Here is a 12,767-nt window from a genome sequence, read left to right as displayed (position 1 = left end):
AAAACCCTCTTCTGATAATATTCATTTTCTCACTAGTGACTGGCTTCAAGAGGTATTTCCTGGAGTTCTAGTGGAAAGCAGTGACCAGTGGAGTTTAATCGGGTCTGTTGTGAGATAGTAACTAACTGAAGATAATGGTGGGCGGTTGCTTAACTTTGTGGATTAGTTGAATTTAGACATTAACACCGTTGGATGCCCGTCGGTTCTGTGGTCTAGAGGTTAAGCATTTACGCGCGATACAAATAAGTCGTAGGTTTAAATCTCGCGGGTTGGAATCGTGGACGCGTACTGTCGAGGAGTCCCACACTAGGACGAAACAACCGTCCGGTTCTTCCAGGTTTCCCATAGTGGTCTAGTTTCAATTGACTCATAAATTCAACTGTAAAATAAACGAATTTTTACTTTTCTAATAGTATTTTCTGTTTAGTAAGTTAATAAAAGGGTTTATTCAAAATTAAACATATTCGAAATCAGCTGTAGAATAGTTGCTATAATACAATTGCTTGTCATGAACCTTAAGTAAATTGCTAGGACCACGCTTAGGATACTCTCATGTTTAGATCTCATAAATCATCTCTCACATTTGTAAATGGTTCGTAATAATTTTCAAACATGACATGAACTTTATCAATTTGGTTAACTTTCACTACATTACAGGTGATCAATATGTTTAACGAAATCAAAGTCACTATAATTAACTCAATACCAAAAATCAAGTGGTTGAATGATGAAGGGAGGAAATTGATGAAACAAAAGGTTTGTTTAACCTTTGGTGAGATGACTGATCGTTATGAAAAATTGTAGGTTTCAAACATGGACGTGTTTGCCTTGTACTCTATTCAAAATGCTTCTGAAGTAAAAGAAATATTTTCAACAGTATCCCAAGTAAGTTACCTACAGTTGTTTTACTAGTGAAAAATAAATTGTTTTAAATGTATATTTAATACAACTAATGCATATTTTATTAAAAAACTAAATATAATAGGTATTATGGTACATATTAGTTAATTTTTACAGAGAATAACTCCACTTATCACGGAGGAGATACGTGAAACTTACAAAAGACCGTTGTTTGCAGAACTCACTAGTGATAACATTTAATGTAGTAAATAAATATTTCACATCTTCAAACAACTTTGGTTGGACTCCATCATTACTTGGCAGAGGAACTTCAACTCACTGGTCTATATTCTGCACTTTGGCACTTCATATGTTTAAACCAAAAGGTTTAAATACATGGGTCACTTTATGAACCAATATTCTAGTCCTCAAAGACTACACATCAATCTTACCATACTTCAACTACTTCGGAGCATGTACAGAATCATCATCTACAATCTCGTAACAGTACAAAGTTGCATCTGTATCAGTAAGTGGTAAAATTTACATTCACACGAGGTCTATTCACACAACTTTATGCATCAGTTAAATGGTTTCGGTAGCTTGGCGTTAGAAATTGAGAAAAGTCCACTTGCGTGACAATGATTAATTTGACAATAAAAAACTGAAATGTTGCTTCAATGACACTGCCCTACCCCAAAACCCTTGAATGACAAATATTTACGTAATAAACTGAAAAACAGGATGTTTAGAATGTTTTGAATATTTTTTTGAAAATGAAATTTATCAACGTTTTTTCACACAAATAATGTTTAGTACCCAATTCGAGAGGACAACTATTACAAAAATGAATTTTACATCCGTAGAGCAAAATATGTTGACACTTTGAAAACTCGATTAAACAAGTATAACCCGTAAGTTTTCATGATATCTCTGATATAAAAGCAATACAAGTTATCAGGTATTATTAATCTTACTATTTAAATAGAAAGTTTGGAATCTATTTTAATCAAACTTATCTTATAGATTGTCGCCTTCTTCCGGATAGAACCGGTATTACCATGAATTCAAACTGATTTGGTGAACTGATTTAATGTATGTTTGACTCGTTTAGACGTCTTCCAAATAAAACGTGTAACCAATATGCTAAATGAAATTTTAGAAGACAGAAGAATGTAAATATTACTTTTCTTAAGCAAACTTTCTGTGCCTACATTACATTATTTAAAATCGTAATGAGGTAAGAAGATTCCATTCATTTTATAACTCATAGGACAAATCTAATTGCCCATTACCACTATTACTACCATCATATCATGTAACAGCTTTATAAGAGATTGGACACTAACTACTATAGTAGACTGAAATAACAGACTAAAGTCTATGTAAAATAATTACCAATGACATAAGTCTTTCAAACAACGAACAGTCTAGTTCAATAAGTACAAAAGTTGAACTGATTATTTACCTACTGGCTATTCAGGAAATCACAGATATTTATTATGAATATTAGAATCCATATTATTGAAACTGTTGTAAAAATTTACTTTTATTCAGATTCCATAATCACATATTGTAAACTGACCCACAAATTTCAACCCCATTTTTGTTTGAATGAAACCGCTTCATTTATTGGATTCATTAAGTATCATGTAATATAATCCATGCTGGTTTATGATCAAAATGAAATTCGAGGCATTTTGTACCGTAGTATTCTTGAAATATTTATCTGATGTAATGCAAAAATGGTGAAATTTTAATGAAATGGTAGGACGTTTGAAATAATGAAACCTTTATTTTTGTGAGCAGATCTCCGATAGGAACACCGGAATTTCGTGTAGCAGCTCATTATAGAAATGATGAAAATCGCATATATTTATACTCAGGAATTCTACAACCTCCATTTTATTATGAAAATGGTAGTTTAGCCTCGAAATATGGAGCACTTGGTTGGATTATCAGCCATGAAATTATGCACGCCATAGGTATCGAAGGTTCGTTCAATCATTATACTCAATTTTCAGTTTCTTAACAGTAATATTAATTACCTAATATAACATTATTACTTTCGATATAATAATGTTCATAAAATCACAATATGATTTTATTGTCTTATGAATTCATGGAGAAAATTACTTTTTCACGGATAAATAAAGGGTTTATCGATCAAGAAAATTAGTTTTACATATCAACAAAATGTCAACTTCTTGAATTTGACGATCTCAGTTTGTTATTCATCAAAGAAAACTAATCTTCTGGGGGGAAATGACGCAATGTGCGTATAACATTTTGCCATTGTGTGCAATCTCCAGTTGTCGGTTTTAATCATTTTATGACTAAGGAATCTCAAAGGACTACCAGTGTCCTGTATCGATACATTCTCGAAATTAGGACATCACTGAGAGAAGGGCGATTTCACGAAAACGTTTTATGTGAATAGAATGAATGGAATATCCAAGAATACATTCATTAGCAACTGAAGATTTTAACATTTCTGTCTTGAAAAATCCTTTTATTCTATTAATCAATGACCAATGGATTCTGAGTATTACTCTGTTGTTACCACACACCGAATATCAGACACGTTTTCGAATACAAAATTAGACTGCTATTGTCCTATTAGTAAATAGATGATATAAATTTTTACTGATTTAATATTGGTGATAATACAATGTACCTTCATTCATAGTACTCATTGAAAATCATTCTATGTCAAATGTAATTTTTACAATGGAATAATTTGAAATCATGTGAAATAATTTGTTCTACCCTGGTTTGCCATACGACTGACGAGTAACGACTAAATGTCTGTTGAATAGTTTCATTTTAATATTGGTTGTTTGAATCTTTCCATCGATGTTTGGAAATGCAATCGATTAATTTCTTATTGGCATATGTACGTCATGTGTGGATTGCTTTGATATAGTCCAAGGTCATAAGCATGATAAGGAGAGATGGGATGTGGGTACATCTAGCTGATGGGTCCCAAATAGAACGAAATTCGTGTTCTAGATTTCACTGCTAGACACCATTCATCTCATTTCATAATTTCTGTTGTATTAGTTTCCGATAAACCCATTGTTTTACTCTTTCATTTCGAATGATGTGAAACTGTTTATTATCAAACATCTATGCACTTATTTCTGTTTACCATTTCTTCTACTGTACATGCAAACTAGCATTTAAGTTAAAAAGAATTAGAATTTCAATGGAGATAACCTGTTAGTTTCGTTGTATCTCTAGGTGTACTGCTTGATAAGAACAATAACAGACGGACTTCGTTTGATGCTTTATTGTCATCCAAATTGATACAATCAAAAGCTATATGTCTGAGTTATCAGTATAGTTTTTATGATTTCACTAGTTTGAAAGTAAGTTTAGTTAAACTATAAATATGAACATATAAATATTTACTAACATTTTGTGTAATCGCAGCTAATCTAGAATAAAATTATACCTAGTCATCAAGTGATAACGTTATTAACTTTATTCAAATTGTAATTTACTTATAGTTTGAGAGTATTGAAGAATGAGCTTTTACCTACTATTATACGTGACATCAGTTATCGGTGTTTTCTGATTTCACACACCGTACAAATAAAAGTAAAAGTATATAAACATGGGACTCTTTTAATGTGTTCCACTTGTACTGTTCATCAGAAAAAAAAATCAAATGACACTATGAATGTGTTATGTCCTAGAACCGACCAAAACACATAGACGACCATAGGGAAATAATACGCAACGAGGAAAAGAATTATTCTCTATGCTTGATAGTGGATTCAGTACTTACTTGCTCTGAACGAAAAGGAAGCACAGAAGATGAATGATCACCGGTCCAGAATGATCTACATTTTCAGACAGGGGTAGTTTATATGGAACCAGACCACACTGTATTCCACGATAAAACAACAGTTATACATGATCAATCCAAAGAGTGGCTGAGCATAAATGAAGATGGTGGACAGCCTTGTCGTACACCGATTGAGAATGCAAAATCAGAACTTACTTTCTCTTATTCTTTACCCGGATATAACAAAATGGACTTGGATTGTCCAACCTAATATCACTCTTATACACTGAAAACTGACTTTCAAGAATTTTGTTTCGCTATATTTAACGTAACTAACTAATAATTTCGTAAAATGTCATGTGATTTAATTTGAATAAACTGTTTTTGAAAATATTACAGTAATTGAAAAACCAAGACTAGAAAATAATTCAAACTTTTTACTAACACGTTTTCTTGTAAGCGAACTTCCTTTTAATCAACAATGACTTTTGAAAACAATTCAACATCGTCTTCGTCTGACATGAATTTCATGAGATATACATTCGCTCAATACTGATCAATAACGGAATTAAATGACTATGAAACTTTAATACATCCCTTGATGAAACGCTCTTTAAAAATGAAAAGTAAATAAAACTTCTTATAGGATGATAAGTCATTTAACTTAAAACTGCATTCGCATAAACTGAAAGTATTTCTGTTTACGTGACATTATCACTTATTTTAGAGAATAAAGTCTATCGTATGGAATGTCATATGGTATACTTACAATATAACATTTCAGTGTAAAAAGGGGTTATGAGCATTTCTCATTTCAGGTTCACAACCTTACATAACACATATCTCTTGATTATTGAATTGATTTAGGCTTTTCAGGTTAGTACTCAAGAAGAAATATTGGCTGACAATAATGGATTAAAAGCATCTTACTACGTAAGTACATTTAGATAATAAATGAGATTTCGTTTATGACCACTGACATTAGATATCGGTTATCAGACTACAATTGTGTATCTTGAGTGGCTCGATTATTTCGTCACAGTGAACAAAAACCTAAATGTGGCATGGACAAATAAATAATACAATTATTCGAATGTCATTTATGAGAACGATAAAGAACATTTTGTTCACTCACCAAAACATAGGAAGGAATCAAACTTTATATATGGCAAACTACCTTACAAACACTTCTTTAAATAAATGATAACTTTTTTCACGTGAAGATAGGGGTTCACAAAGTGGTTCGACATCACGTTTATCGTTTTAGCTTTTTATACCCTATCATATGATTGGTAATTGAGTAACTAAAAATTTATTAAGCTCTTCAAGAAAACATTGATACGCTTGTCCCACTTGTACTACATTCTGAGTCACACGCTTCTTTCTCCGGATTCAAACGTTCTTTTGTTATTACACATCTCAAACAGTTATCGCATATTTGCTGTTATGAAAACGAAAAACTATCAAACTGAGTGTTCTATTCATTCACTGAGACGGTATTTGTTCAAAATTTTATTAGCGTCAACTGTGACTGAAGTAAAGAAATAAGTCACTGGATAAAAGAAGACGAAGTTAAAACTAAGTCTTAGGGTAGGCTAATTGTCCTGATAGATAGATCTCTACATATCATCACAACAAACAAAGCGGCTGAAGGTCAAACTGATTACTTTGAATATTTTTGTGAAACCAATTCATTGAGCCGAATAATCTGTAGCATGGCTTATGATTATTTCACTAGTTCTAATCGGTGCAGAACACTGTTACTCATTTTCTCGTTCGTGATTCATGGAAACTAAGAAATACAGCACAAGGTGCATAGGTTTACTTTGGTTCTTCATACTATAAACTATTTTAACAAAACACGTGAGGAAAAGTTTTTCACGAATACATCACCTGTATATTTTAAATGATGTTTTACTATTACGCATTATGATCAGTGTTTGCAATTACGCTCAGTCACAATACATTTTACGCTACAAAATTTTCTTTATTCAGACATACAGGCGTTTGTTGAACAAGTTCTCGAATAATGTTAGTCAAGATCACCATCAGTCACTTACATCTGATCGATTGTTCTTCCTCTCTTTTGCTCAAGTACGTCAAAGTTTTGATTTGTTTGTTATTCAAAAAAATAACTATGGTGTATTTTTCAATGTTATATTCAATGGTATTTATGGTCTTTATCTAAAACACTCATCCTACATTCTTTGTTCACCTGGAGTTGTAGTATCAGTTTATATGTTAAGCCCATATACTTTATTCTAGCTACTGGTCAAGCCAATTCGCTTATCCATTAAAATTCATATTTTGATCTTGTTAATTATCCGCTTATTAACCTTGATTATATTTTTATATGAGCGTATACGTGTACCCTTCGCATCCTATTCATCATATGTCTGTCATTCATTTTTGTCTGATTATAAATATTGAGTAATGCCTGCTCATAGCGAGTTGGCTTCCCCGCCATCTCCAATACGCATTATCTTTCGCTTCGCTCTCGAATTGGCTTCCCAGCCATCTCCACTATGCATCATCTTTGCTTCGCTCGCTTACACTTGCTCATGTGCCCACAGCTTTCTGGTCTGCATCATTCATCAAATAAAATGTAGTTTCCGCTTCCTTTTGCCTTCTGATTTTATACACCGCTAAGATTTGTATAATAAGGGTTACAGAAGTGAACTATTTTTGAAGCACGGCACTACAGAGTCTTGATGTGATTGCTGTAAACATCAACATTTTTCATAAAAACCTTTTAAACCACTCATGTCATTATTCCTGAAATTCAACAGAAGAATAATATACAAGTTTATTGCCGGTACATGGAGTACATGGCATTCATGCAATTATTCCGACATTATATTTTAGCCAGAACATTCAATTACCAAAAGGATTTGAAACTTGTTGTTCTTCTAAAATATTTACATGGTGAACAACATAGTCTGCTTCATCAACGTTCAATAACACTTGTTTAAATTCATACAAACCACCAAATTATTTTTTCAATTTCTATGATCACAACGTATGAAATTCGATATGAGAAGTTGGTTAAGTGGATCGTTCACCTGAATAAACTTGCTATTCACAGTTAAGCTGCAAATTAAATTCATTTTGGTATTCATTAGTTTAAAGTTCAACTCAATAATATTTTCATTTTGTCAGTGACATCTTGAAAAGTAATAAAGCTTAAAACTAAGGTCATAACATAATTTAAGAAAATGAAAAATGCCAACTCAACCAGACGTATTCAAAAATTGCTATTGTTTAAAGTTGCATTTCATCAAACCTCTTAAATACTATCTCTGTTCTCATGTGATAATACTGTATACTGTCGGTAAGGTATAATAAGTGCAATGTCATCTTAAATATAATCCTATTTGTTTTACCACCAAATATCTAGTAATGTACTTTACAACTGTTTTCATTATCTCATTTTAAAGAGTTTGTGTGGACATCATGGTCAGACTATGCTTCTACTAACTTCGGTAGCCCAGCCTCATGTTTTGGAAAAATTCAGGTAAGAATTTATAGCGATTAAAAATACATATGCCATACTAAAAATTATGACTATGGAAATATTTGTTGCCACAAAAACTAAAGTTTTCAAAGCAGATATTGCATTATAAAACGAAGAAATAAAAGTATTCAGCATTATATTCGATAACGAGAATGAACGTTTTGATCTTTGAATGTGATATAACTGTCACTCATCTAACACTACAAACGGCTATAAGAAAGCAAAAATTAATGAATTCCGATGGTCTACAACTCCAGTGATAGTCGCCTACTTCAACTTCAATCTTACTCACTTTTCAGATTTTTTATCAGAAAAATAGTAATTTCAGTTTCCAAACTTTATAGTAGTTGTATATTTAGTTTACGGCTGTCCAAACTAATTAAATAATTTTATTTTCTCTACCTTGAAAGAGTAACCGGGGTGTTGGTTAATAATAACAGATTCGCACGTGCATATGGTTGTCCAGTTGGTTCACCAATGAATCCTGAGGTGGAATGTGATGTGTGGTGAAACTAATATGCACTACATATTCGACACCCTAAAGATGCTTTGCAACGCTTCAACATTTGAATGATTTATTTGCACTGTCTTAAGCAAATCTTTAACATACACAATACTCATACTCATTTTTATTTTATGGTCCTATTCACATACATGTTAAATACCTATTAATCGTTCACAAAACTTTATATCAACATAAGAATCAATGTTCTCCAATTATCATTCTTCTAACTCAGTAAACAACTTACATTATTTTGTGCTTATTATTTAAATTAAATAAATTTTAGTTAGCCTAATCAACGGATGTTCTGAATTCAAATTTTCAGCTTTCTATTGTGTAGGATTCACTAATTTACAATATACACAATTTCAAATTACACACTCTTAAAATTAATGAAAGATTCCCACAAACATTCAAAATAGATTATTGTAAAATATAAAGAAAAATGTAGAAAACAGAAGGGGAGAAACACTGTCAAAAATAGATTGGGTCTAAATAAAATTGATCAAGATGAGTTTGACTTTACACTTTTAGTTAATCTCTGGTTTACATGCACATGAATTTAAGAATTCACGAAACAACACTGGGAAGTGTACATAAAAAAGCACTTAAGATTATAGAAATGACATTCAATTCACAAACAAGACAATATATTTCAGTCTTTAAAATATAGCGTAGAAGAAAGAATTAGGTAAAGGCTGTGGTGGTCGATATTCGATATTTTCCTTAAACTTCGTATACTGTTCGTTCTGATAACCGTTACTCGATAACATCCTAACGGTGCATAAATCAGAAGGCGAAGACGATGGGTTGATTTCGTTTATTATTGGGCCACACACAGATATCCAAAATCACAGGCACGTAAAGCAAGCATGAAAAAGTGGTGTCATAAAACAGGCGAGTGAGCGTGAGAGCCGAATGAGCGAGTACAGTACAGTGTAGAGCAGTGAACAGGATTAAGATGTACATATATATACAAGTGGAATGGCATGAATCATCGGATCAAGTGATTAATAGTAAGGCTAGCAGAATAAATACATGCTTAGGCAGTAAGCAATGTACAAGCGTACATAATAAAAGTACAATAGTATAGATAGGTTGAAGTTGTATGAATGACTGTCCGTTAAATAAGTTAACAAAAGGGCTTAGCCAAATTTGATGTAAACAAACTCAAATGTATGTGTGCTTCTATAAGACGATTCGGTTACTGATTTGCACAGTTGGATGAGTACCTTTCAAATTCAAAAAGCAAGACGATCTCCGTCTATTCAAATTCTTTACGTAAAGTTGAATAATTAAAGCAATGAATACATTCAGGTATATATGATTGATGTTCGGAAGCCATAGCTGATTTTATATCGGCTAGATTTTAGTTGCTAGTGTCAGTGGACCATATTTGGCTTTTCTTCTTTAGGTCTTACCTGAATATTCCTTCTTGGTCAATTAATATGATCATTTATTTTTATAATGTTTGTTTGCGTCTTCCTGTTATGCTTGTAGCCGAGTGGATGCCTAGTTGATGTGTGACGCGATAAGACCGCCAAACAGGAAGCAGCGAATTGTCGATTGGAACAGTGACACACGAAACCGTACGAGCAGTCTACAGTGCTAACCGGTCCTGCTATCTGCCTAGCCCAACCAGTTAAGTCCAAAACACCAATAACAGCCTCAGTGGTATCAATCATTGTATTTCAAACATACTGAGTTTATATACCAAACAATCAACCATATCGACCCATAAAATAGATAATAACGTTTGTACAATATTTAGCCGAATGTGGCTGTGAATAGTAATCAATAAACTGATGATAACTCAAGAATCGTATAATAATAAGTCAGGGTCAAAATAAAGCTAATGATAAGGGAAATATGAATATGAATAGTTCAGTTACGTAATAATTGTACAATAGGAAATAGGCATATTACATTGATCCATAAATAGACCTAAAAGTTACCATTTGTAATTCACCGGGGGATATAACACTTCCCATTGATGTTGTGGACTACATTTGATCGATCTCATATTGATAAATGTGCATCCAGTGAGGATTGCTTTGATATTTCCTTCAATTACGAGCAACATAGGCGGAGGGGAGAGTGGCTAGCAGTGGAATCCAGGACGAGCGTTTCGTCCTACTTAGAACTGGTCAACTGAATGTAACTGCATCCCACAGTTGATATTCACTCAAGGACTTGAACCCAGTACCGATTGCTTCAAACTGCTAGCCACCATTATCTCTGTTTAGCAAAATGTGGTGATCAGTTTAAAAGTCTCAAATACCAGTTACTCACCTCTACGTCAATACGCCTATGATGAGCAAAATCAACTAATTTTAATTTATTTAATCGGACATACATTAGGGACCCACCGAACTGCGTCACGCGAAAAGCTCTGGCTTCGAATCTGTAAGGAAAGCGCAAAAGAGGAAGGCAAATTAACACATTACGCCTAGAAATAAAAGCAGATATGAAAAGGTTGAATAACATTTTGAAAGAATTGGAAATGATTGCCCAGCACATGTTTGGATGGTGAATAGTGGTGTGAGACCTATGCTACTTTAAGAGGGGTAAGAGGTGTAATTAGAAGTAGTAGTAATTAATTAAATAGACACAATGTTCTAGTGGTTGTTAAGAGGCGTATAATTGTTGGAGTGATGCAGAGAATTTCTCGCTATCGATATGAAAAGCTCAGGAAATATTGAGAAGCATTTTATCCAATCAGCGTTGACTAGAAGTTTTTCTAAAAACATCATGAAAGTGCAAAGTCACTTGTTGAGTTTCTGATTGATCGATAATTAAACTGCTACTATGCATAGTAGCATTCCAGGATTTTCCGGGAAATCAAAGGACCTCTAAAATACTATCAAAACCCTATGCTTTCTGTACATGAATGAACCTTTGAAGTAACGTGCTTCTCACATATTTTGAGCCTTTTCTCTCATGTTCGAGTTACTGTGTAGATTGAGCTTAAGGGTTACGAGATTAGCTTAGGATCCGAGTATAGCGTTCAATAACCGAGACTTATCAATAATTGGTCTACGCTTTCAAACCATTTAGCGATAAATTTACAACTTTTTTCACAGGGTAAAGGTATATTTATTTATATACTTGAAAGTATCAAACTTGAAATGCTACCGATACAATTTAAGGATCGAGATATGTAGCCACCTATCGCATTCATCTTCGAACGAGAGAACCTACTTACTCAGACTTGACATGACAAAACTTATTCAAACCCTAAGTTGAACATTTCATACCATATTAAGAATAGAGAAACTTAATATCTAAAAGACTGTTGTATCTAATTAAAACAAGTAAACCAGTTGAAATGCTATGGACCATTTCGGTTACTGTTTATTGTTATTCAGAGTACGCCCAACAAAATTTTTTTCTTTCGATCGACTGACGATAATCGAACGTTGTATTGAAAAATGTAATCTAAACTGTTGAAATCAGTGTAACTTCAGTGTTGCTATGCACCGTTGAAAATAACAAAATATTATGGGATAAAATAACGTCGAATTTTGTTATGTTCTTTTGTGATCAAATTATTTATCAAAAACAGCTGTGGACCTATTGATAATATGACAACCATCTGAACAGATGATATTTTCGCTTCTATTTCTAAGTAGTAAAATTTATATCCGAAATAAAATGATGATATATGACTATGAGATTTACAGAAGAGCCATGTTGGTAGATACAGACTTCTTGGTTCGGGTCCGCGTGACTATCGTAACCAATGATTGGAGACTCTGTGTGACATGGCTCAGAATCGATCACACTGGGGTCAGTGTATACACTCTCTGTCTTCTCTTAAACTATAAAATTAAAACTGCTACATATCTGTCTTTCTTCGTGTACTATATCCTTATGTACAGTCTCTTTCATATATTACCACGATTAAATTGACTTCTAATAATTCAGTGTTCATCTTGTTGTGCTTATGAAGTATGGCAACTTGGACCGATGCATATATGTGTCTGGTCCTACACTGTAGCTATCTGACTGACTGACAAGTGAAATAAGTAGAATTAATAATGGGATCGCGAACAGACTTCAGTTTGACAACCTTTAGAAACCTGGAATTATAGGACAGCTATTTACTACTAATATGG

General features: G+C 33.0%; 1 protein-coding gene across 1 annotated transcript; it reads left to right on the top strand.

Annotated features, from left to right (window-relative positions):
• Nucleotides 1–813: 813 nt before the first annotated feature.
• On the top strand, nt 814–8,657 carry Smp_170480 (family M13 unassigned peptidase (M13 family); the record flags this gene model as incomplete). Its single annotated transcript, XM_018796099.1, has 8 exons — nt 814–885; nt 1,657–1,754; nt 2,650–2,834; nt 4,084–4,220; nt 5,510–5,566; nt 6,629–6,727; nt 8,071–8,147; nt 8,558–8,657. The coding sequence occupies 8 exons, from the start codon at nt 814–816 to the stop codon at nt 8,655–8,657; spliced, it is 825 nt and encodes a 274-aa protein (XP_018650345.1).
• Nucleotides 8,658–12,767: the final 4,110 nt, after the last annotated feature.

This window comes from Schistosoma mansoni, chromosome 2, assembly GCF_000237925.1.
Source record: "Schistosoma mansoni strain Puerto Rico chromosome 2, complete genome".
Taxonomy (NCBI): Eukaryota; Metazoa; Platyhelminthes; class Trematoda; order Strigeidida; family Schistosomatidae; genus Schistosoma; species Schistosoma mansoni.
This window is presented reverse-complemented; position numbering and strand designations above follow the sequence as displayed.